The sequence below is a fragment of the Mauremys mutica genome, chromosome 2 (genome assembly GCF_020497125.1).
Source record: "Mauremys mutica isolate MM-2020 ecotype Southern chromosome 2, ASM2049712v1, whole genome shotgun sequence".
Lineage (NCBI taxonomy): Eukaryota > Metazoa > Chordata > Testudines > Geoemydidae > Mauremys > Mauremys mutica.
Genome location: NC_059073.1, coordinates 121,839,137 through 121,864,641, shown reverse-complemented (window position 1 = coordinate 121,864,641; position 25,505 = coordinate 121,839,137). Strand labels below are relative to the sequence as shown.

Genomic DNA, 25,505 nt, shown 5'->3' with positions numbered 1-25,505 from the left:
GAGGCTAAGAGAAGCTAACTGCAGAGACACCAGATGATTAAGCCCCCATCAATACTGCATATGTAATTGGATAACTAATCTTAATATTTGGTCTTGTTTACATGGATGGAACCAAACCAAGTGCTCATAACCATGTTACAGAACCCCATTAAAGCTCTGAAGCCAAATGTAGAGATGAGTCAGACCTGCTCTGAGCAGCTTGGGTTAACATGGTGGTTAAAGCAACAGCTGGTGACCAGTCTGCACAAGGTCCCCCAGCATTGCTAACATCTGTAAGGACAAACCAGTGTTCTAGAGGAGACTGGGCCTAGGGGAGTTAGATAGAGTCTGGATTGGTATAAGTCTCCCACAGCGTGTGTCTACCATCAACTTAGACTTGCACCTCCTTACCAACATGTAAGTTATACTCACCCATACACCTTATACATCACTTCTGAATTTGGCCTACTAGGGAGCTACAGGAAGTCTAGGGGACACAAAGTTTATTAATAGCGACTTATCCGTGATGAATTCATTCACCTAGGGCTAACAAATATCCCAAAAGTATTACAATGAAACTGAAAACAATCAAATTATAAAACATTAAAATACTTACAAATAAAAATTAAAAAGGACATACACCGTTAAACCATATATGATCACTGTATCACTTGCCTTTTCCTTATTTTAGCAGCTGATCATGCAAATAGAGCAACTGCTCAGCTCACAGTACATTGTCAGTTCCTAATCTGAGAGGGCATAGAAAAAGGCATCTGGGACAAAAACACAGAAAGCCATTTTGACCTCAAGTGGCAATACAGGTTACAATGTAATAAATAATGCCAGAAGCCTCATGGACAGAGGTGGTTACATTTCTTGGTGCCAGTATATCGGCTTTCTAAGTAAGCTGTCTTCATTGATTGAAAATGGAGAGCTCTCATGGCCCTTCTTAGCAAGTTATTACACAAACTATCTAAATATCTGGCATACCCAGGAGTCTTTTTAACAGGGAGGAACCAAGGTGACCTATTTGAAATAGAAATCACTACCCTATATTTTTGCTTATTAATATCTTCTGTTCTCAACCAGATTATGGATTTCACATTTTTAAATTTAAATCTAATTCTTTCCAATTCCGAGAAACCTAGAGAATGGAAATTTATGTGAAAAAGTCTTACTAAGCCATTCTGCTAAGTCTAACCTTGACAAACGCTATGGGTACATGCTATGAATGCAAAGCCAAAAATTAATATTCCTATACTGCACTTTGGACAGAATAGAGTTCATACCTGTCTCAGCTCTAAGAGCAGCTGGGGCATTATTTGGGAGACCAAGAATCTTCCTGAGAAATCTGTTCTGAATCACTTCCAGTGCCGGGGGCAGTGGGGATCATTCCATCTCCATATTTCTGTGCCATATAAAATCCAAGTCTCAGAATACTCTTAAAGGCTGGTGCAATTAAATGGCCCTTAGGAGTCCAGGAAATATGTAATACAGCTTGCACTGAATTTGAGGTTTTTTTTTGTTACCGGAATATGTTTATCCCACAAACAATTTTGTGTGAATCAGATACCCAGGTAGGAGAAAGAGCTAACTTGTTCGATACACTGCCCATTGATCTTCCAATTATGAAACCTCTGTCTCTGACTAAAGACAGTTGCTTTAGTTTTCAAATAATCTATCAAGAGGCCCTCCCGTTGACAGTATAAACCAAATGAGTTTAATAAACGCTTCAGTCCCAATGGTGTTTGAGATAGAATCATGTTGTCTGCATAGAATAAGACAAAGTGACTCATAATTGCGGGGGCGCGAATACTGATGCCCTTTTAATGCTAAAACATCATTGATATAAAAGTTAAAAAGAAAAGGGGCTAAGAGACAGCGTTGTTGAAACCCCTTTGTAATTGGGATTGAATTGGTTAATTCTCCATCCAGGCCTATCCTAATCTTAGCCACTGTTTATCTGTGTTGACCTCCTGCACTGGGATGAACTTCACCCTGATCTTCCATTCTCTAACATGATTATAACTCAGTTTGGTCTCATCCATATTAGTAAAGCCATGTTATGTTATAACATGGTTGGGCTATAACAGTGTCTCAACATGTTAAAATTCAATGTGTCTCAGTTGACAACAATATTTGATTCAGGCAACAAATTCACAGAGATCTTTAAAATATGATTTAATTGGCCCTCTTTGGTTATACTTATTGAAGACTTTGAGTTTTCAGATAAGTCATCATTTCAATAAATATTCCCTCATATTTAGCAAACCTTGAGTAATATGTGAAACAATTTGCTCCATCTCTCCCCTTTATTAGCCACATCCTCCATTTTCAGTAGCTCTGATTTGACCTGTTTTACAGATTGCAGATCTTGGCGTCGCCTGCTTTAAAAACTGGAGTAGACTGACCAAAGAAGAGACCAGCCGGCAGAGGAAAATCAAGAGCAATTCCAAGAGCGCGTCCAGGAGCGCTGCTGGCACTCTTTTCTATATGGCCCCGGAGCACTTACTCTCAGTTAACACAAAACCTGTGGAGAAGTCAGATGTTTACAGTTTTGGCATAGTGCTCTGGGCAATTTTTGCCAACAAAGAGCCATATGAAAGTAGGTCACTTGGAGAGACTCATATTGCTAAATGAGCTTGCTTTAAGGAAGCTATAAAATTAAGACTTACAATACTTAGCACGTAACATTTTCAAAATGTCCTATAAGCATTAAGTTCTTGTCTCTATTCAAGAATAGCCCCTATTCCTCAATTGGTGACCAATAATTGGTACAGCTGCACCAGTACTGCCCTTTAAGGGTGGACAAAGACATGTAGAGGTTTGTATTGATGGAGCTAATTGAAGTTTATCCCTACTTGAAGCAGCAGTAAACCCCAATTATCTCAGTTAGTACAAACCCTGGCTTGCCTTTGTCTACACTTAAGGATCAGCACTGATGCAGCTACAGCAATTGTTGGCCACTGATTGCTAAATTAGGGCAGTTTCCAAGTATAGACAAGGCCTAATTACTCCTCAGAGTGCACCTATGTTGTTGTTGTTATCCTGGGGGGAATCTAAGCAGATGGGGTAAGTGACTTGTCCAAGGCCATGGAAGGAGTCACTGTCCAAGGCTGGGATTAGAATTTAGAAATTCCTGACTCCCAGTCCTGTGCGTTGACCACTAGACCACTTATCTTATCAGTCTTAAGATATATCAAAGATTTGGTGGAATCCTAGTTTGTAACATCCATAACACACTTAAAATCAATTCAGTTACAATATAGCAGACATAGGCACATTTTACTTTTCCATACTGTATTTGTTTCCTTTGGATTAATTTCCTGTGAATGTTAGTGAGTGTTGGAAACTCAGAGCATTGCTTGGAGCAGGTTAGGATTGGCCACCAAAGTACAAGGTTCCCCACATAACTCACCCAGTGGCACTTACACCTGACCTGCATCATCCCTGCTATTGCAATTCTGGATCTCATCTGAGCAGAAACTGACATTTCTGACAAACTGTGTGGTGGTTCTACATGATGTGGACAAATAACCGCTAAGCTCATATTACTTGGAGGTTCAATCACACTTTAATTCTGGCTTCCAGAGCTGAAAGCAGTACCTCTTGGTAGGAGTGTTTCTCCTAACTGACCATGTATGATAAAGCTGGTGTTAGTTTCTGAAATACCTCACTCCCAGGCATTGGTGGTGATGCTCTGTCATTCTCCTGAAATCCAAACAGACTGATTCCAAGTTTGGAGAACCATTTCCATTTTAAACCCTTGTTGTTTTCCATTTTACTTAGGCCTTGCTAGATTAGTAAAACTCTAGAATCTGAATGAATGCCCTAGTTGGGGATGTTTACTAGTAAAATGACGGGTTTCTGTTGGATCCCCATGTGTCATAGATGCTACTAAACTTATCAACTATTAATTCCTGTTCTATATAACTCCCTTCCTCACTACACACTCACCAACACCACCTTTGGTTTTCTCTCTCTCCTCCCCTTCTATATACTTCTGTTGCACCAATCACATTTCACCTGGGGGATTATGACCTTCTCCTCTTGCCATGTTGATACTACACTCCACTTGACTATACTACACTACACACTGCATTAACTGCCTGTTACAAACCTGTTTGTGCTGAAACTTATACCAGATACTAAAATACTAAATACTGGCTGAGCCAGATTTTCAAGAGGCAGACACAAGTTTTACCTGCAGCATTTGCACTTAGACCTGGTCTGCACTTACAAGCTAGGTCAATACAGCTACTTCATTTAGGGGTATGAAAACTCTATGTCCCTGACTGACGTAGTTATGCCAACCTAACCCTGAGTGTAGACGCAGCTATGTTGAGGGAAGAATTCTTCCATTGATGTAGCAATTGTTGTTCAGGGACTTGGTGTTCCTACAGCGACAGAAAAAACTTCTGTCAAGGTAGGCTGCACCCACGCTATAGGGTTATGTTGCTACAGCTATGCAGACATAGTTATGGTGGTATAGTCTCTGAAATGTAGACATACTCAGAGTGTTATGTGCACTAATCTTGCATTTGCTCACTGATAACCTACTTCTTAGTTATGCTAAGTTCTGCCACTCTGGGCCTGGAAGGGGCCAGGGAAACCCCCAGGAGAATCCTTCCAGTGCAGAGGGCCTCCGTTGGCGGAGAGCTGACTTAAGGGATACTTGCCAGACTTGCTCCCAGCCCCTGGCATACATGGCCATGGGAAGCAGAGCAGAAGTTGGAGCAGGCTAAGGGCTGCTCTCACTTATATTGGTCGCCAACTAGGCCCCTGACCAGCTCTGGAATACAGGTACAGTTAGATGGCTTAAAACCGCCTTTGAGGCCACATCCCTGTTTTTATTCCAAGCACTAGAACAAAGCAACTGAAAATCAGGCCTGAGGGGGGTTCAATTCCGTAACTCTAACTCCTATTGAGTAGGAGATACTCATGCAAGTAACTGAACTCACAGTAAGTACTGCTCATCACGAGTGAGGGTTTCAGAGTCAGATCCATAGAGTAAGTATTTTCATGTGCCAGCAGATTTGTGGATCTAAATGAGGCACTTTCTTTGCCATTTCTAGGAGATGACCTTTCATGGTAGCAAAACCCTGTGATTAGGAGTCTGATCTGAGGTTTTGTTTTTCAGATGCTATAAACGAAACACACATTTGCTTTGGCATCATGAATGGGAACAGGCCAAATACAGAAGATATTAAAGACGGTTGTCCAAAGGAAATTATCGACTTAATGAAGCACTGTTGGCAACAAGAGCCAGAAAATCGGCCGACCTTTTCAGGTAAAATACTGCTTCAGGATTATTTTTGTCTGGACATATCCAGTGTTTTAAAAAATATGGCAAAATGAGCTTAATTCTTCCTTTCAGAAAGGTCATGATTTTTGTTTGTAACAGGTTTGTGTGTCTTAGGTTTCTTTTCAAAATAAAAATTAATCTCCTCACACACACAAGTCAAGTCCATGAACATAAGAACGGCCATACTGGGTCAGACCAAAGGTCCATCAAGCCCAGTATTCTGTCCTCTGACAGTGGCCAATGGCAGGTGCCCCAAAGGGAATGAACAGACAGGTTATCAGGTGATCCATGTCCTGTCACCCAATCCCAGTTTCTGGCAAACAGAGGCTAGGGACACCATTTCTGCCCATCCTGGCTAATAGCCATTGATGGACCTATCTTCCATGAATCTATCTAGCTCCCTTTTGAACCCTGTTATAGTATTGGCCTTCCCAACACCCTCTGGCAAGGAGTTCCAGCGGTTGACAGTCCATTGCATGAAAAAATACTTTCTTGTTTTTGTTTTAAACCTATTACCTATTAATTTCATGTGGTGGCCCCTTGTTCTTGTATTATGAGAAGGAGTAAATAACACTTCCTTATTTACTTTCTATATACCACTCATGAGTTTATAGACATCTATCATATCCCCCCTTAGTCTCCTCTTTTCCAAGCTGAAAGTCCCAGTCTTATTAAGCTCTCCTCTTTTGGAAGCCGTTCTATACCCCTAATAATTTTTGTTGCCCTTTTCTGAACCTTTTCCAATTCCAATACATCTTTTTTGAGATGGGCTGACCATATCTGCATGCAATATTCAAAGTGTGGTCATACCATAGATTTATATAGAGGCAATATGATATTATCTATCCCTTTCTTGAGGATTGCCAACATTCTGTTTGCTTTTTTGACTGCCGCTGCACATTGAGTGGATGATTTCAGAGAACTATCCACAGTGACTCCAAGATCTCTTTCTTGAGTGGTAACAGCTAATTTAGACCCCATCATATATGTATAGTTAGGATTATGTTTTCCAATGTGCATTACTTTGCATTTATCAACATTAAATTTCATCTGTCGTTTTGTTGCTCAGTCACCTCATTTTGTGAGATCCTTTTGTAGCTCTTCGCAGTCTGCCTGGGACTTAACTATCTTGAGTAGTTTTGTATCATCTGCAAATTTTGCCACCTCACTGTTTATCCCTTTTCCCAAATCGTTTATGAATATGTTAAATAGGACTGGGCCCAGTACAGATCCCAGGGGGACACCACTATTTATCTTTCTCCATTCTGAAAACTGACCATTTATTCCTACCCTTTGTTTCTTATCTTTTAACCAGTTACCAATCCATGAGAGCACCTTCCCTCTTATCCCATGACAGCTTATTTTGCTTAAGAGCCTTTGGTGAGGGACCTTGTCAAAGGCTTTCTGAAAATCTAAATATACTATATTCACTGTATCTCCTTTGTCCACATGCTTGTTGACCCACTCAAAGAATTCTAGTAGATTGGTGAGGCATGATTTCCCTTTACTAAAACCATGTTGACACTTCCTCAACAAATTATGTTCATCTATATGTCTGACAATATTGTTCTTTGATAGTTTCAACCAGTTTTCCCGGTACTCAAGTCAGGCTTACAGGCCTGTAATTGCCAGGATCACCTCTGGAGCCCTTTTTAAAAATTGGCATCACATTAGCTATCCTCCAGTCATCTGACCTGAATTGTGAATAAACTGTGGACCACATCCTCTGTAGATATACATTGGCATAGCTTCATTGACTTCAGTGGAGCTTTGCCAATTTACCGCAGCTGAAAATCCATCACCCTGTTTTCATCATAGGATAACCCTCCTCTTTAATGTCACAAAAAGCCTGATATTAGGAGACAGTCACCACTTCATAGGACTGGCCCTAAGTAATTCAGCCTTCCAAGATTTGGCTTAATAAACTGTCTCAGACATAACTTTCTCCAAACTACTATCTTGAGCTATGTAATAGCCTTTGGGTATAACTAGCTAATTCTCTTCCAATAGGACCAGTCAGTGGATTTGGGATGATGCTTCTAGCTTTTCGGCAGGTAAAAACTGCTGCTCTTGCTCTGTCTTCCTGGCTCTTTCTTCCTTGCTCTCAATACGCTGGTGACTAAAACAAAAAAAGAAACACTGGTGCATGTAAAAGTGTTGGTTCTAGGCAGTAGCACTGATACTGAGGCAGCTGTTTGGTATGCAGTGTGCATAAGTTTAAAAGTTCACCACACAAATATGCATACCTGCATTTTTTTTTTTTAGCTCTTTAGTACCCTGTTAGGGGCCTACTTGCTATCCTAGTCTCAACCCTGCATATTCTGCTGCTAGTACATCAGGTCTATATGAGTACTGTGCCTCAGTGTTTCCCCATCAGTAAAATGGGGATAATAATAAAACACTTTTCAGAGAAGGTAAGTAGTATTATAAAGCTGTTATGAGCAGACCACTCCTGGAGCAAGGCACTCCATTTGGGATATAGTTTGTATATGAGGTGCTTTGTAGATTTTGACTGCCCCTGGCATAGGTGAGATGAAGGGGATGGATGAGGATGAGGGAGAAGGCTTCTCCCTCTTTTTGCATGTCCTTCAAAAGGGCCAGTCCCAAATTGCAGTCCTTGTGCTTGGGGGAGTACAGAAACATGCTCCCTCCATGCATCCTAGAGTGGGTATCTCAAAGAATAGGGGTCCATTACACAGCTGATTGCATGCAAAGGGCATATACTGTGGGTGCCACCTGGTATCCAGAGCTCCCCGGCTCAGGCCAGTGATTATATACCAGAGTTTGGCCCTAAAGCTGGATAGAATTGTATCTTTGTCTTGCTAAGACACTACAGGAGCTTAGAACATAGGAAGCAAAGCATAATGCTGTTGGAAGACCCTGGCTGTCACTCCTTGTCTTTGTGGTCACCTGTCTTAAAGTCACAGCCTGTGCGGGCTTTGCAGTTGTGTTGATGGGTGTTTATTAAATAGCCCAATGCAACTGAGTGTATGCAATACTTAAGTGAACAAGAATTCAGTTATTACATTCTTTTTTAAGACTAAATCAGCCCCGCTAACATTGCTTTAATTTTTATGAGCCCACTCCTGTTATACACTTATATAACTAATTGGTTAATGTTTTGATGGAAGTGAGCTAAGCAGCACAGTCATTTATATTTGCCATTTAAAACTACTTTCCCCAAATCTTCCTTTCCTGCAGAAATTAGTCAGAAATATAAGCCATTTTACTGTGAGCAACTAGAAAAAGATGTTGAAGCTGACTTGAGAAAGATAAAGGTAAGTAGCATCCCAGCTGCTTCCTAGCGTAACTTGTAAGTAAAACACACACAGACATACAAGGCCAGATTCTAACACCCTTACTCATACTAAGTAATACTATATTCAGTAAGCACTCCCAGTGATTCCAATAGGTCTGCTTGTGGAGTAGGGCTGGTAAAAAAGCCCTGTGAGCTAGATTCTGATTGCCAGTGAGTAGAACTTTCCTCCATTAGAAATCCTGCTGAAATCACATTTACCTTAGTTTTATACTGGTGTTACTGCATTGACATTAATGGAAATCAAAGGAGACAATTTGTTGAGCAAGCTACTATTCAACATGAGTTAAAGTGACAGAATCTGGTTCACAGTTTATGAAGTGTCATTGCTGAGTTTTTTAAATACATACAGTTTACTATATGTTTATATAGTACTTAGCACAGAGAGGCCTGAACCTTGTTGAGACCACTAAGCATTACTGTAATCTAAATTAAAAAAAAAAAATCAGGAAATTCAAAGTTTTGAGTCCTCTCTCAGCTGTAACTTGGTTCCCTGTTCCTCCTATTGGATGTAGCTTGCAAACTGTTGTGCAGAAGGATGCTTTCCTGATTTGAAATAATAATGAAAGGCAAGTTACTTCCTGGCAAATGTTTTGGGCCAGATTGTGGTGCCCTTAGTCACACTGGAAAACATTTACTCATTGGAGTAGTCCTACTGACATTAAGGGCCTGATGCTGTGGCTGAACTCTGAAATGAAAGTACCACTTATATGGAGGTGACAAGAACTGCATCCCCAATATTTTAAACTAATAAGTGAAAGTGTCCCCATGGTTCCGCTGTTCTGCCATACAGCCATGTTTTGTCAGATGCTTTCCCCTCTCCCTGAAATTGCAGGATGGAGAATTAAAACATTTCTGATTTGGGAAATCCAGGTAGTGACTTTGAAGGTGTGTCCAGTATTCTTTGGCAAGATAGCAACGCTTTGCAAAATAAAGTTGAAAAAACAGATATTCTTTTGGAACTGATTCTACCACCCATACTAATTCTGAGTAGTAAATGTTTTATATTATGGGGCTTTGGGGTGCTACCAATCAGGATCGTGCTGGGCTCTGCACAAGCACAAAAGAGATAATCCCTGCCCTCAATGGCTGAAGTCTAAAGGCAGAAAGAGACCAGGGGTAGGAGATAATCATACAACATACAAGCTAATGAATATGGTTAAGTAACAAAGCTGTACCAATAAGTTTTGTAGTTTTTTACTGTTTGATTTTTGAGTAGCACTTCTCTGCAAATAGTCTCTTTGAAATAAGACAAAAGTGGAGTATGCTGTACTCTTTACCAATGGGACTTTTCCCTGGAGCAGGGTAATACAGTTACATAAGCAGGGTGTCAGAATCGGGCCCTAACAAAAGGCCAAAATGAAGTTTTGAACTTTGAACACCTGGGATCAAGATACGTTTCCTGGAAGAGATTGTTGGTTTTTAATTTGTGACAAGACTTCCTGGTAAGACAGTGACTAATGACTTTCTGAGAAGTGCAAGTAAGAGCAATAGGTCAAATCCAGAAGTCCTAAAACTGCACTTGACTTCAAGTTTTACTTGAGTAAGGACATCAAAAAGGCATGAATGGCTAGAACATCAAAATGCCAGAGTAAAGATGATTATTCCTTGAGCGTTGTGAAATGAAGACAAGGGTTTGCAAGGTAAAAGTGCAGTGAAATACTAAAACATTCTTTCCAAAGATCTTCACCAAGCTCCCTGTCCCCATATCCCATATATAAACTGTTGTCAGAACAAGGCCATAGCTGTGGATTATTTTTTTCCAGTTACATGTAAATACATAAAATGGTAGCAGAATCATGCCCTTCTACCTTAAGCAGCATCTTACTCTGCAAGCAATCCTATAGATTGCAATGTGATAAGACTGACCTGTAGGTACAGCCCTGAGTTGGGAGCAGCGCAGTGAGTCACTGTCTAGTTCAATGGGATTAGCTCATGGACTAAGGTAGTAGTCAATGTGAGTAAGGGCACAGCTTGGCCAGATCAGAGAATCATGCCGTATATTTTCATAGTAATCATTCCTGCCTTCCTTGAAAGCAGACACTGATTGTCTGTAAACTTAACCTCACTAGTAAGCAAGCCCTGCAAAGCAATGTTCGTGGTCCACCAGCATTCTACCAACAAAGAACATGAGATGTATGCAAGTTGTTCACTTGGGCCAGTCACTGTGGGGATGCATTTGGTTTCTACAGTAAAGATGCTTCCTTTGCTTAAACTTGCATGTGCTGCATGATATTTTTTTCCTGTGTACAGAAAGCGTACCCTGGGCCAACTGAACTTGTGAAAAGGATGCAGTCCCTTCAGATAGACTCTGTCGCAGAATCTCCAAATAACGGACATGCACAAACAGGTGATTATTAAATCACTTCATAACACTTTATTTCATATTGCCTGCTTAGGGCAAAATTGGGGACAAATAAAATTGATTCCATTATTATTAAAAGCTGTAACAAACAGACCCAGTTGTTCAGAACTTGGGAGAGAATCTGAAGCACTGAATAAAGATCAGATTTATCTGCTGTTCTAAAATGCAAGTCACAAAAAACCACTATCTCTTGATCACTATTTTCAGGCTCTACCATTTGGGGAAAAAAGTTATTTTTAAACTCTTGTGCTTTTGTCTTTCCGTGCAGAAAGTATTCTCTTTCCATCTGTACTTCATTTGTTCAATACTTGATTTGTCCATTGCCACATTATTAATTACAGTATATATTCACTTTAACAATATCCTTTAACCTTCCCTCTGTTGATTCACACCAACAAACTTTTGCTTGGTCTTTAGGATTCAGTTCCATGCTATATCAGTTTTTGGAGTTATCTTCTCTTCCCAGTCCAACCTTATCAGTGCCCTGAGAACAACTAGAGTGAAAAACTAGAACGTGTCACTTGTTTTGAGATCTTGCTCCCTATTGATTCTGCCTTGGACACCATGGGATTGGTCATGGGTTACTCCATTCATCTGTTCCTTCCTTTGTCACATATCGGCTCAAATCCTGGTTTGTTTCACAGCTTTGAGGAAGTATATAGTTGTAGATAATTATATGTGGCCACACCACTATGTCTGTAGTGGAAGGTGTCTGTACTTCTTTCACCCAAGTGCCCTGTTAGCAGGGGTTCAAATCTGTAGCACTGTGTAACAGGCCCACCATCCTAGAGTTACCCCTTATGGCCTTTAGGTGGTCTCTTGTGTTGGGACCTTGCCAGGTTCCCCTAGTGTCCCCTTCCTTCCATGGTCACCACTGTCCTTAAAGTCCCAAATAATGTCCACTACAACTGGTAAATAATATATAATCAACTCAAATGTCTTCTGTTCCTCCTGGGGTCTTTATACAGTCCTGGTCTCTCTGCCAAGCAGTAACAAACCAAAAGAATACCATTAAACCACTCCCAGCAGTGTGAGACATGTGATTATAGGCTCTCTGTCTAGTTCTCAGAATCCTTCATCCTGTTCTCAGGACACTGACTGGCAGAGCTAGTCCTCCGCTGCACTTTCCAGGTTTACCTCTCTTCCTAGCTCTTGCCAGTCCTCTCTCACTCAGAGAGCACATTAGATGTCCTCTCTCCTGAGCCTCCTCCAAACTGCCCTGACCTCCTTCCTTTAAGGCCTCCTTGAGCTTGACTCACCCTTTCCAGGTGTTCCCAGGCAGTACTAATAGCTTTCAGGCTCCAGTTAATCCTTTTTCAGCTGTGGCAGTGTGACAGGGTGCTCTACTCACCACAGGACTGGCACCTCCTCCTGGCCATTCTGGGGATCAGCTCACCAGATCAGCACTTCTCCCCAAGGCTGCAAACCATCCCTCCACCTCTGTGTGCAGCTGCTCTCTCACTCTAGGAGTTGCTGTGGCCTCATCATGACTCTCCCCTCCAGCTAGATCACTATTGTGGTTTCCCCTTTTGAGGGGGGAGGAGGAGGGAAGACATCTCTTCTGCCAAACAGACTCAGGCAATCTTCCGATGCACTTCCTCAGTGGCTGGTTGGGAAACCTGGGCCCATTCTCTACTCCATGTTTTGGCTCAGGCACCCTCTAATCAGCAGTCAAGGTCTGTTCCATCCCATACCTTGCTGCATTTCCCTGAGCCCTGTCCTAAACTTTGGCTCTTCTTTCCTTCTCTGGGTCTGTCAGCTTCACCACTCCTTTCTCCCAGTGAGCAACTACAGGCTACACATCTCTGCTACCTCCAAACACTCCTCCTTCCCAGGCAGTGACTACAGATTTTCCCAGATTTTCCCCATTTTCCCCATTTCCATTTTCCTGCATTTTATATACCCACCCACCCCATTTCTTGCACAGGTGAGCCACTCTCCAATTAGGTGCCTCCAGCCCAAAAGCTCCAGTTTGCAGCCTAATCAGCAGATTGGGACCACCTGGCCTAATTCAGCTCTTGCAGGGGCAGTGTGGGATGCACACCCCATCACAAGCAGGTTGGCACAGCCCATCACACAGGCACATATAAGCAACGTTAGAAAATCCAGTAAAAACTCCTGCAAAGTTTTCTTTTGCTCAGACCATTCTGAAGATAATACTATCTGAACTAGATTATGTGATCCATTTTATCTGCCTGACAAACCTCACCCCAAAGACAGGTTAGCAACAACTTAGACCATTCTTCAGCAGAGGTAATGGATTTTAGTAGGGCAGCAGCAGGGCTACATTTTTAATGTGCAAGTTATGTTTTCTTAGGAAAAATATTAAAATATATCAGCACCATGTTACAAACTCTTTCATCCTTTAAAAAACTTTGGTGTGAATGTGGTGTTTGTGAAAGGTGATACATTGACAACCTTGCAGATTAAAGTCCTCTCTTTATCCAGCAAATGGACACAGTGCAGCTAGTGGTAGTGTATGGGCATGTATATGCTGTGTTTTAAAAACCCAGGCTCCGAGACTCCTTGCCACAGGTGTACAGACCTGGGTTCATGCTATAGCATTAAGAACAGTGTAGACATTACAGCCTCTTTAGGCTTCAGAGCCCAGGCTCCATCCTGAGCCTCAGATTCATTGCCATGGGTTTTAAAACTCAGTGTAGACATGCTCTGAGGCTATGTCTACACTAGAGAGCTTACAGTAGCACAGCTGTACTGATGCAGCTGTGCCACTGTCAGATCTCTCATGTAGCCTCTCTGTGCCAACGGGAGAGAGCTCTCCTATTAACATAATTAAGCCACCCCCAATGAGTGGCAGTAGCTGTGCACACTACCACTTATGTTGGCATAATTTATGTCACTCAGAGATGTGTTTTTTCACATCCCTGAGCGACGCAAGTTTTGCCGACATAAGTGGAATGTAGACATGGCCTAAGAGTCCCACAGTGCCCCACCAATAGTCCTCAAGCCTACCCTGGAGGATCATTTGTAGAGACAGTAGGGTAGTTCACAGTCCATGACATTCAATCTAGTACCTGTCTGTTGAGTGCTGACAGTTGCCAGCTATGGTGGGGTTGGTTTTTTCCTGTTGCAATGGTGATATTTATCCACTTGAAACCAGAGTAAGTCAACCAAGTCACGTTTACCATGTAGCAGCCATCAGATAGTAATAGTTTTCATTCACCACCAACCTGGATTGGATTCAAACATGTATCCTAGAGAAAGAAAGGTCAACATTCCATATATCATTACCAATCCCCTGACTATCAAGTCCCATACAAGCTTTGTTCTAATGCTACAGTGGCCTTTTTGAGTCCCATTATTTTCAGTGATGCCCAGCATCTACACAACAATTTCAAAGCTCCATATTGATGCTGTAATCTATTTAATTCTCAGTAGGAGATCCTCTTCAGCCCCATACTACAAATAATCAAATAACATGATAAAAAAGCAGGTTTTGACATATTTGTTCAGTCTTGCGATGCTATAGAATGGTCTCAAGCTAAAATTCTAAATTAGAATTCAAACAATCCAGTTCAGACCACAAGCAAACCTTTCGTTGTCTCTAAGGGAAGCTGTGTGTACCCATCCAAGGACAAAATTTATCTGTAAGGTTTAGGTGAAAATCATGGTTTACTTCCCTCTTTGCCCATAGACATAAAATGGATCTTTGTTAAAATGTATTCTCTGAACTCTAGAAGAACAAGCTAGACAGAGATTGAAAATCGAAGTTAATTAAAAATACAGAATGATGCATTTATGAAGGCTAATTTGAGATTTCTGTGATAGGACCATTGAAAGAAACATGACTTTTAGTGCTGTATAAAGTAGCACCTACAGTGAAATTCTGAGTCTGAGTCTCGACTATCTCTCTCCAGTTTTCTGCAGTATAACTACATTGGAAGTAAATTAGTTGAACCAGGCCCTCTAAAGTCCAAAACCTTTCATTCTTCCCTTCTTGGCCTGATGTGTTGTGTTGTATTGTATTTCTGTGCCATGTTCTGCTTAGAGGTGGCTGCAGTTTAATGGTGCTTGAAACATTAACTGTCCCTATACATACTGTCTGTAGGATCCGGTCTTGTAGCAATGAAGTCACTGAGCTTTTGGCATTGATTTCAATATGGTCAGACCAAGAGTTTATAAAGAGGTCTGTGATCATTTCAGATGAAAAGGTCTTAAGTAAAATGTAAAATACAGTATTATCTTTTCTAAAAGAGGTTACCTTTGGTTACATGTTATAAATTATTTAGCTGTTTTTAATATAAAAATGCTAGACTCTACCATGGTGTTGTTGAGATGTAATTGAAAACTATAGTTGTATCTTTGCATTATGGGATAATTCAAGTATTCAATTTCCCTTCCATGCTGCAGATCAGCCCAATTCCCTACATAGCTCTCAGGGTCTCATGACTGGCAATGTGGATGAAGCCATGTTTGCTCCCTTTCCAGCGAACCAGCCTGTCGAGAGCTGTGAGACCTCCTTTGAGGCCTCTATTAGCCTAGAAAGAAAATTGCAGGATGAATTAAATTATCATAAGTATGGCAGCCGGATGGATAATTCAGAAAGCCAACCTCTGGTATACAGTGCTGAAGAGAGAGAGGAGGAAAGAAGACGAAGGGTATCCTTTGATCCATTTGCAACTCCACCTGCTGCTCCACAGATGAATGAATTATATCTGAAAGCTGAAAGCACAGAATCAAAAGCCAGTCCCTATAGTAACATAACCAATTACAGTCATTTACAGCAACCACCACCACCAGCAGCAGCTGCAGCAACTCCAACATGGGAAAATGTACCATACAATCCAAATATTATGTGTGGGACAAGGCCTATAGATCCGATAACAAGATCTACAGAGGATCTCTATGGATCAAATTCAGCTAATACATTTAGTCTGAATAAACCCCCTGTACCTGAATCTGGCCTACACCAGCAGCCACAAGCATCCACACCGTGGTTTCCAAAGAGCCCGAATACAGAGACAGGTAGGTGAGATATTTGTCTTATTACTTTTTTGTCTAAAACACAAACAGTACTCCTTTTGTCATCTTCCAGAAGTAAGATGGCCACTGATAATTTTGTAGGTCACATACCAACAAGCAGCTGATTTCTTACTCTCAGGCTGTGGTGCTGGTAGCAAAGGCTTTCCTTTAGACATATTATGGTCCACTGCTTTTTGTTTTCCTGATACTTTTATATCACTTCAGTTCATTAAAATGCTATGGGCTTGATTCTCCTCTCATGTTTGTTTTCAGTGGTGTAACTCCATTGACTTCAATTGAGTTACTCCTGATTTACGTCAGTGTAAGAGAGAGAAGAATCAAGCTACTGACTGCATGCTATTATCCAGTTGGTGCTGCTGGGGAAGTTCTGTGCCATTGCACAATGCAGAATTTTGCAGAAATTAACTTTGTGCATGCAGAATTTCCTTTCCCCCACAGAAATGGGCTGCAGTGCTGCTAGCCGCCACTAGGGGCCACTGGATTCAGCAGAGCCCAGCTTGCACATAGAAGACACTGCTGTGGAGAGGAGGAGGGAGCTAGAGGGTTCCTGGCAGCTGCAGTTTCCAGCATGACCTGAGGGAAGGAGAGGGCAGTGTGTAGGAAACTCTGTGCAAGCCTGGGACCAAGCATCAGGCTGTTTCTCCCTCTGGATCCCTGGGCTCCGGGGGAGGAAGGGGACAGGTGTCTGGGCAAGGGGGGGGCGCTGTAGCTGGGCTCTGGGGAGGGACAGGGTATGGGTATCTGGGCTGGGGGAGGGCCGTGGTGGGGCGTGTCTGGCCCCCCATCTGGGCTCTGGGCTGGGGTGGTCAGAGAAACAGGAACTGGGTTGTCATAGAGGTTTCTTTAACTCTCTACTCCTGGGGGAAATTTTGTGTGTCTGTATTGTTACAGACATACTTGCTGACAGGTATTTCTAAATAAATTACCAAAATAATTGAAACTGGCATGATTATGTAGTGTTATTTTGACAAATAAAATTTGCAAAATTTTAAAATATTGTGCGCAGAATTTTTATTTTTTTGGCACAGAATGCCCCCAGGAGTAAGTTGGGCAGCTAAATAACTAATGAACTCTCCCTACCCATCGAGGGTGAAAGAACCATAAACAAGAACAATCACCAGATTGTGCTAGAAGCAAATGGTAGTTGTTTTTAGACTCACAAAGGTGTGTGAAATGAGTCAGAATCTTACTGCAGGTCAGTTGCAGCACAGAAACAGTGTTAAAGTGAGGATTTTTTGGTACCTTTCAGACAATGAATCTTTTCCAGCTCTGGTGGCTTGATTGGGTAGAGCAATACTGTACCAGATGAAAGATCCATGTTCATAAGTGACCCTAAATTCAAGCCAACAGGAAGCTGATACTCTTAGCTGTACAGAGAGCAGGTTATATCTAATGCTGCTATGGCAATGCCTCTCAGCAATTGCAGGTGAGGTATGTATCCTCAGGAACAGAAGGCTATGGAGCCAGAGAAGGGAGAGAATATTGAGAGTTTAGCAAAAAGAAACATAAACAAACAGGTCAATAACCATGTGTTCAGTTGAGTTTCTCCCAAACCATTTAGGAAAAGGACAAGGTATTATACAGATTAAGCATCTTACCCTTGATGCTGGATTTTCCGGGTATGGCATTCCTTTTCAGCACTTAACACTAAGAAACCACAAGGTACCACATAGTTGACAGAGAGAATGCAAAAAAATGCTGTATGGAGAGTCTGCAATGGCTGTCTATATCAATATATTGATTGAGAGGAGTTTGTGAGAGCTGTGAATGTCACATCTGCAGGTGGAAATTGTAACTCTCAAAATCACTAATAAAGTTAAATATTTGGATAGAAAGAAAAGAAATGCAGAAGGGATTATTGGGAAGCAGCATGATATAGTGGAGAAAATACCAGACTATATGAGCATGGCCACCCAGAGATCTGGTGCATGGTAAGCCAGGATGTGAATGTACAGCACACTAGCCTGCTGTGGCCTAAATTGCCCTATGGATGCTGCTGCCACGTGCTAAAAATTCCATGCTTAGTGTTTCAAGCAGCAGTAAGTCAAAGTGCACTACAGAAGTGCATGGCAGCAGGGTTCACAGGGTGACTTAGGGCATGGCATGCTAATGTGCTGTACTTTCATACCCTGGCTTGCTGCGCACTAATGCTCCATATATGCAAGCCCTGAGAATAAGATGACCTGCCAGCTCTTCTGTTTACTTGTTGTGTTACCTTAGGCTGGAATTTTCAAATTTGTGTACCTAAAATTAGGTCCCTAAATCCATATCTAGACTCTAATCCTGCACTGGAATCTGCTAGCAAAGGAACTGTTACATCTGTGTGGAATCCCATTGGTCACACTGGCACTTTGCCAGTGTCTATGCAGGGTCTATGCTAGAGGATCTTGACACACAATAAGGTTGTTACGCACTTCACTAAGCTATGATGTGTTTAATTAAATATACTTTTATTGGATTTGTTAAAAAGCTTCTTAGCTTTTTGGGTAACAGCACCTTTTCCCCGCTCTGTATTAGGAGCATTAACTGTGTTCTTATACTCTTATAAATATTACAACAGTTTTGAAGTACTTGTGCCTTTAGGTTTTTGATTACCAAATACTTTTGGCATTTGTGTGTTTTGTAATTATTCAGGCAAAATGGAATCCAATCCTTTTAAGAAGGGGAATTTTGCATATACTCCTACTACACCTGTACAACACAAAATAAGCACAGGTAAATTCTGTAGCATTGATATTTCCTAATGACTAAGACCATATGCATGCTAACCTGATTTCAAACATTTTTGACCAGCTTTACTAAAAAGTGAAACTGAAATCTCTCTCTCTAAAAACTGTTAATGAGATACGTCTCATTGTTTTACAAGGTATCTTTAAGCACTATGTAGATGTGTTATAAAGTACAGAGATATGAAGTGTCATGGCTCTGAGAGACAAACTGCATGATTTTCCAGGGTTTTACAGAACTGTGAAATCATGACTTCATACCTGGATTCACTTCTTTGAGAAGTGAAACTATAAGCCAAATCTGAGACTTCAAAAGCTTCATTTTTCACTTGTATTTAGGCTTTGTTCAAAAAAGCATTTTTGACTAAAAATGAAGCTGTTGAAGTAGTTAACCAACCACAAATGTGTTTATTGCTACTAGGGATGTAAAAGGTTAATCAGTTAATTGGTAAGAATTAGTCTTACTGGTTAACCCACCTTAACCATTAACCCTGGGCTGGCCTACTAGTCACAGTGGCCCAATGCCGGCTGACCCCAGCAGCCCCGCGCTGGCCGGAGTGGGCCCAGCCACACCAGCGGATTGAACCGAGCCATTTAATCGGTTAACCATTTAAATGACATATTTTTAATCATTTAAACGGTTAACTTTTTAAACAGTATTTACATCCCTAATTGCTACATATTCACCAATGGCAGGGACATTACTCTTTAATTTTATATTTATCACTGTTAATTGTTACTGATATTGATTAAAAATCATGTATGTGGAAATGTAAATTTATGTGGCACTTTACAAACTGAATATGACTGTGGTTTTCAATAAGGTATGCAGATGTTACTCTGGATACATACAGGAAGCAGATCTGAAGGGGCCATTTATACATAGCCATTTTTTAGAGCAGGAATACCATTTTATTGTCAATTCTGAACAACAGAAAATTGTTCGACCTTGCTTTGCTCATAGGACAATTTATAATACATTTAGCTAAGTATCTTCCAGGAACTATTGTCATGATATAAAACGAACTAATATGGTCTCCTCCTCATCTCTTATCTTGATTATGATAAGCATATCTCTAGTACAATAGTAAGGGACTGTGCCATTTTGAACTTCCTGATCTTCATGCCTTAGAATCTCAGCCATGCCTATTCAGAAATTTAGTAATCTATTGTGCCTCCAAGGTACAGCCCCTCAGAGGGGACAGGACAGAGACACACTAACCGTGGGAGAGCACCCAGAAGCTTTCTGCCCAGGACTTCTCTAGCGCGCAAGGGTTGTACATTTGCAGATTCACAGAACATAGCATGCTTCTCCCCGAGAGCCAGTCCTGCTGTAATGGCTAGTGCATAGGTGAAAGTGAAGCCATATAAAGATAAGGTTCTGTATATATTAAATCTGATACGTGTAATATTAAATCTAGTAACTATTTCACAAAAGATTTGGGGCCTGATCCTCAGCTGATGTAAATCAGTGTAGCACCATTGAAGTCAGGAACTCAGAACTCCCCATCTCTCTTAACCTTCCTTCCCACCCCCCATACCCTGCACTTACTTTTTTTTTTAAAGGACCATCGCCACCACTTTGAAATTTTGAGATTGACTTTCATCTTTCACCCAGTGAATTGTATCTCTGAACTGTATCACCTATTCAATTCAGAATGCAAGTTCCTAGGGGCAGGGATTGTGACTTCCTCTGTTTGTGAAACCCAAAGCACATGGAGAGCACCCAGTACAGAAGTATCATACATTAATAATGAAAAAGTTCTTGCAGTGGCCAAAGTAAGGCCATTTCTTATTTAAATACAAAATAATCATCATGGCTGTATTTGGTTTAAATACAAAATAAATTATTCTTCCTTACCCTTGCCATCGTATCTCTTGAATTCTAAACTGCATGTACTTGATTATATATCAGTCTTAAACTGCCTTTACACAGATGAAAATGCAAAATACACCATATATAACAGTACCGGAATTCAAATTGGAGCCTACAATCACATGGAGATTGAAGAACAGAATCTGTACGTAAGCAGTGTTCCAGTCAACACGCAAAACACTTATGCACATTATGAAAACATGGGTATATTTGGTAAGAGCAATCTCTCTCCGTTCTTTTATAATGCTCCTCTTTACAATCAGCTCTCTGTTCCTTGTGCACCCCACTCCTTAGTCCCTGCTCGCCTCACTCTTGGGGCACAATCTGAAGGCTAACAGTCTCTTTCTGAGAACCATCTTCAGTGAATGTACAGTGCATCTTGCTCCCTGTTGTATTCAGAAGTTAGGCATTTTGGGTCCTCCTTTATTACATAGCATTACAGTTATGCAATACCTAAGGTTATCATCATGAGTGGTTGTTTGTACTAACATTGCTTTGTATTACTACACCATTCCCTCCCCCCTCCAGCCCTGTTTCATCACCTCGTAAATGATATTCTCCCCCAGCTGCCTCTACCAAACCTGAAGCTGACATTAAGCACGTCAGCACAGTGTACTGTTTCATGAGTCACCAAGCCCCAGTACGTGTGCATGTGTACATAAAGACAGAGAAAAAAAGCAGAACAGTGGAAGCAAAACTAGGATCAGTGGTCCTGCCTGAGAGTTCAAACATTTCAGTACAGGAGGGGCAGGACTATTTTAAAAGGCCATAGTATTTATATTTGTCAATACTGGCTTAAATCACTACTGCATATTTTTAATGTATTTAATCGAGAAGTCATAACAGTATCTTTCATCCAAGGATATCAAAACATTTTATAAACATTCATTAAACATTAATTAAGCCTCATATCATCACTGTGAGATAGACATGTCAATAAAGCAAAACAGTAGCAGAGCCAGGAGTGTCGTGACATCCAGTCCTCCTCTTTAATCACTAGACCAACTGCTTACATGAAAGCCACCTATAATCCTGTCGTTACTAGTGACCATATTTTGGGGAGAGACATTCAAAGAGAAGGGGAGTTTAAACAATGCTGTCGTCTTATATTTGTCTTTCTTTTTGCAGATAACACCTCTATCCTCTCTGAAAAACAGCTGAATCTAGTGAGAGAGAACTTGGCTAAACAGTGGAAACACTGTGCTCGTAAACTGGGCTTTAGTGAGCCACAGATTGATGAAATTGACCATGACTACGAACGAGATGGACTCAAAGAAAAAGTTTACCAAATGCTGCAGAAATGGGTTATGAGTGAAGGCTACAAAGGGCCTACAGTAGGAAAGCTGGCCAGAGCCCTCTATGACTGCAAGAGAATAGATCTCCTCAATGATTTGATAAAAATGAACCAGGATTAGGAAGACTGGAACCTCAGTGGAAATGGCTGTGTATTTTATCTGAAGATCCTCTTACTGAGAACATGAAACAATCTTGTAAAAATGCTGTATGAAGGACACCTGTCTAGAATATGCACATATTTCTGTCAAGCAGTATACAGTATCCTTTAGCTTAAAGCGTTTAATTTTTGAAAAGACAGGGCAACTATGAAAAGCCTGTCCTCGGTGGGGAGAAGGAAAGGAAGCTCTTCCTTTTTACAGTGAAGATAATAGGTTATCTAATAAACTTTGTCCAAGCACAATAAAAAGCTAAAACAAAATCTGAATTGTCTATGATATGAGAAATAACATGGAAGAGACGGGATTGGCAAGCGGGGGGAGATTTGGATCTATTTTTTCACAGAACTTTTGGATGGCTACCTCAAAGCATGCACGTAGCTGTGTTTAAAGTGCCTTCATTTCTGCCTAAAAGAAGCATGGCATTTATGCAAAACTCACATCAATGGGAGTGTATCATGGATATCACACCGCATTTAAGCCCTGGACTGAAAACAAAACCAAATGCCTCAACTCTTCTAAGCACAGCCAATATCCACAGGAGATCGTCAGACCTCGGATTGCCTTATATTCATCACCTTATTTTTTTTAAATGCTCTTTTTATAACTTTAATAAAAAATAAATTTTATAATAAAAATACAGAAGTATAAAAAGATACAAAGTATTGGTGTAAAAGCAATAATGATTATCAAGTATAGAAACCACTGTGTAAATTGACATTAGAAGAAATGTCTTCTCACAGGATTATAATAATGTATTTTTATTATTTATGTAGTTTTCATTCTGTGATGGGAGTAAATTCAGGAATGTATGCATTATGAAAAGGGAAAGGAAAAATAATATGTACCTAAGCCAAAGCAAAGACTTTGAAACTTGGAAAGTTTGGAAAATCAGGCATTTCATCTCAGGTTAATTAACCAGAAATGGAGGCATGAACTTTCTAGTCACACTGGAGATAGAGCATACAAATTACAGACTTTCTTGGAGTATGGACCCACAAGGAAAAATTATTGGCCCACAAATTTGCATGCACTAACTAAGAATAATTAGACCAAACTACTCCTTCGTTGAAGGGCAGTGTCTGTGACCTGAACCAAAACCACAAATATATGAACTTCCATCAAAGTTTTTGGATCAGATAATTCTCCTTTTGGCTGTTGAAAAGTGACAAAAATAATTATCCTATCATGACAAAAAAGCTAATACGAATTCTAATAAGTCTTAACAGGCTTTGAACCCCACTACCTTTGAAATAAGAAGTGGACATACTCTGCAATTGGAGGTGTGATTGCAGCATGGCTAGGCCTACCCATGCTAGTTTTAATCTAGCTAACCTAACTAAAAATAGCAGTGTAAATGTAGTAGCACAGGCTTCAGTGCAGACTAGCAATGCGAGTATGTACCCAAGTTCCCTGGGGTGCTCATACAGCCCATGCTGAAGCCAGTGCATCTTCACTACTGTTTTTAGTCATGTTAGCGAAATTAACTTGTGGTGCAATCACACCTGATTGCAGGGTAGACATATCCTTCGCTACACAACCTTTGATTAGTTGCCCTGGAAATGTATTGCGTTAATTTATAGTTTTCAATTGGCAATGTGCTGACCGTTCTATCGTTTGTGAATAGAGCTCCATTCTTGAGTAAATGAGACTAAAACTCATAGGAAACTCAAGAATTTCAGCTTGTGGCATTTCCTACCATCGTATTTGCTGGGTGTTGTTTGTCTAACTTCTATCCCTGCTAAAAAGGAGCAGTCTTCTACCCACTTAACATTTAGCTTCCTTAGGGTCCACGTGGATCTCCCTGGACTCTGTTCTGCTGTCCAACCCCACCCATGCCAGCTGCCTTCCAACTCCCAGGAGCAGGATCCCTCCTAGGGACACAGGCAAGCCAAGCCAACACAAGAGCGAATTTGTGCACTATATTGTGCAAGACAAAACTTTGGTTTCAGAAAAATTATGTAGGGCCCAAAGGCTGACACACAAAACAGGGACAACCCAGTAAAACCAGGATGTCCACTCAAGGAATCATATTGGGGAAAATAAATAAAAATTATGATACACTTCTACGTTCTGCCCACAAGCCAGACTCCTGTCACCCGAAGGAAAACCATAGCAATACTGTATAACAAGATAATTCCTTCTTTCTTGCACACAGTGACCAATGCCAAAATAATTCTCCATGTTTACATGTAAATGTTATTGTTAGGCTTCAGAAGTAACACCTTGCAATGAATGGGGCAGTTCACTTCTCTAACTGTTTCAGTATCTCTGTTTCAGTATCTCTGCAGGCTTGAGCAGATATCACTGCATTAGTTACACTTGTTTTCAATCTTTGACTTTGCAACCATAAAGGCTAAAGGCCAAATTTTCAGGGGTGCTGAACATGAGATCTGGTGAAAAAACCTGACTTTTTCCATGAAAATTGTTCAAAGTTTTTTGTGGAAAAATTTAAGAGAAATTAAAACAAAAAATTAAATTAGCTCTTTGAGGCCCTGCTGCTTCTATTGAAGCCAGTAGGAGTCGGAGGGTGTGCAGCACCTCTGAAAATTTGGTCCTCAAGGCTTCATTCTGCATTGGAAGATAATGTGAGACTTAGAGCTTGTCCAAACACAGAAGTTGCAGATATAACTTAGATCAGTTTAAAAAAACAGTTTCATTAACCCCAGGCAAGCACCTGTGCAGACACTCATAAGACTAGCTTGTGCCTGTAAATATAGGGCTTTTCTACACAAAGAGCTGCACCATTTAATTAAAAGCATAGGTTTTAAACTGATTTAGTTACACTGATGCAAAAGGCTGTGTGGAGATGCTTATTTCAGTTGACCTCAACCTATTTTGGTTTATCTACGGCCTGGTCTGCATAGAGGTTTTGTACCTGTATAACTATATCAAAGACAGGCCAGTCCTCGCTTATAGCCCCCCAACCTGAAGCAAATACTCACCAGCAACCACACACCACAGAACAAAAACGCTAACCCAGGAACCTTGCAACAACAAAGCCCGTTGCCAACTCTGTCCACATCTATTCAAGGGACACTATCATAGTACCTAATCACATCAGCCACACCATAAGAGGCTCATTCACCTGCATACCTACCAATGTGATCTATGCCATCATGTGCCAGCAATGCCCCTCTGCCATGTGCATTGGCCAAACCGGACAGTCTCTACGCAAAAGAATAAATGGACACAAATCAGACGTCAAGAATTAAAACATTCAAAAACCAGTCGGAGAACACATCAACCTCCCTGGTCCCTCAATTACAGCCCTAAAAGTCACAATCCTCCAACAACAAAACTTCAAAAACAGACTCCAACAAGAAACTGCAGAATTGGAAATAATTTGCAAACTGGACACCATTAAATTAGGCTTGAATAAAGACTGGGAGTGGATGGTCATTACACAAAGTAAAAACTATTTCCCCATGCTAATGTTTCCCCTACTGTTATCACACCTTCCTGTCAACTGTTTGAAATGGG

At 40.9% G+C, this 25,505-nt stretch overlaps 1 protein-coding gene across 1 annotated transcript in view; it reads left to right on the top strand.

The window, feature by feature from the left end:
* The window catches only part of RIPK1 (receptor interacting serine/threonine kinase 1), a 52,335-nt gene extending 27,298 nt beyond the window's left edge, over nt 1-25,037 (top strand). The window contains 8 exon segments of the mRNA XM_045005758.1: nt 2,344-2,584; nt 5,120-5,269; nt 8,486-8,562; nt 10,854-10,950; nt 15,337-15,951; nt 18,604-18,684; nt 20,632-20,784; nt 21,700-25,037. Coding sequence (XP_044861693.1) covers nt 2,344-2,584; nt 5,120-5,269; nt 8,486-8,562; nt 10,854-10,950; nt 15,337-15,951; nt 18,604-18,684; nt 20,632-20,784; nt 21,700-21,986 — 1,701 coding nt within the window. The 3' untranslated portion in view covers nt 21,987-25,037.
* The last annotated feature ends 468 nt before the right edge of the window (nt 25,038-25,505 follow it).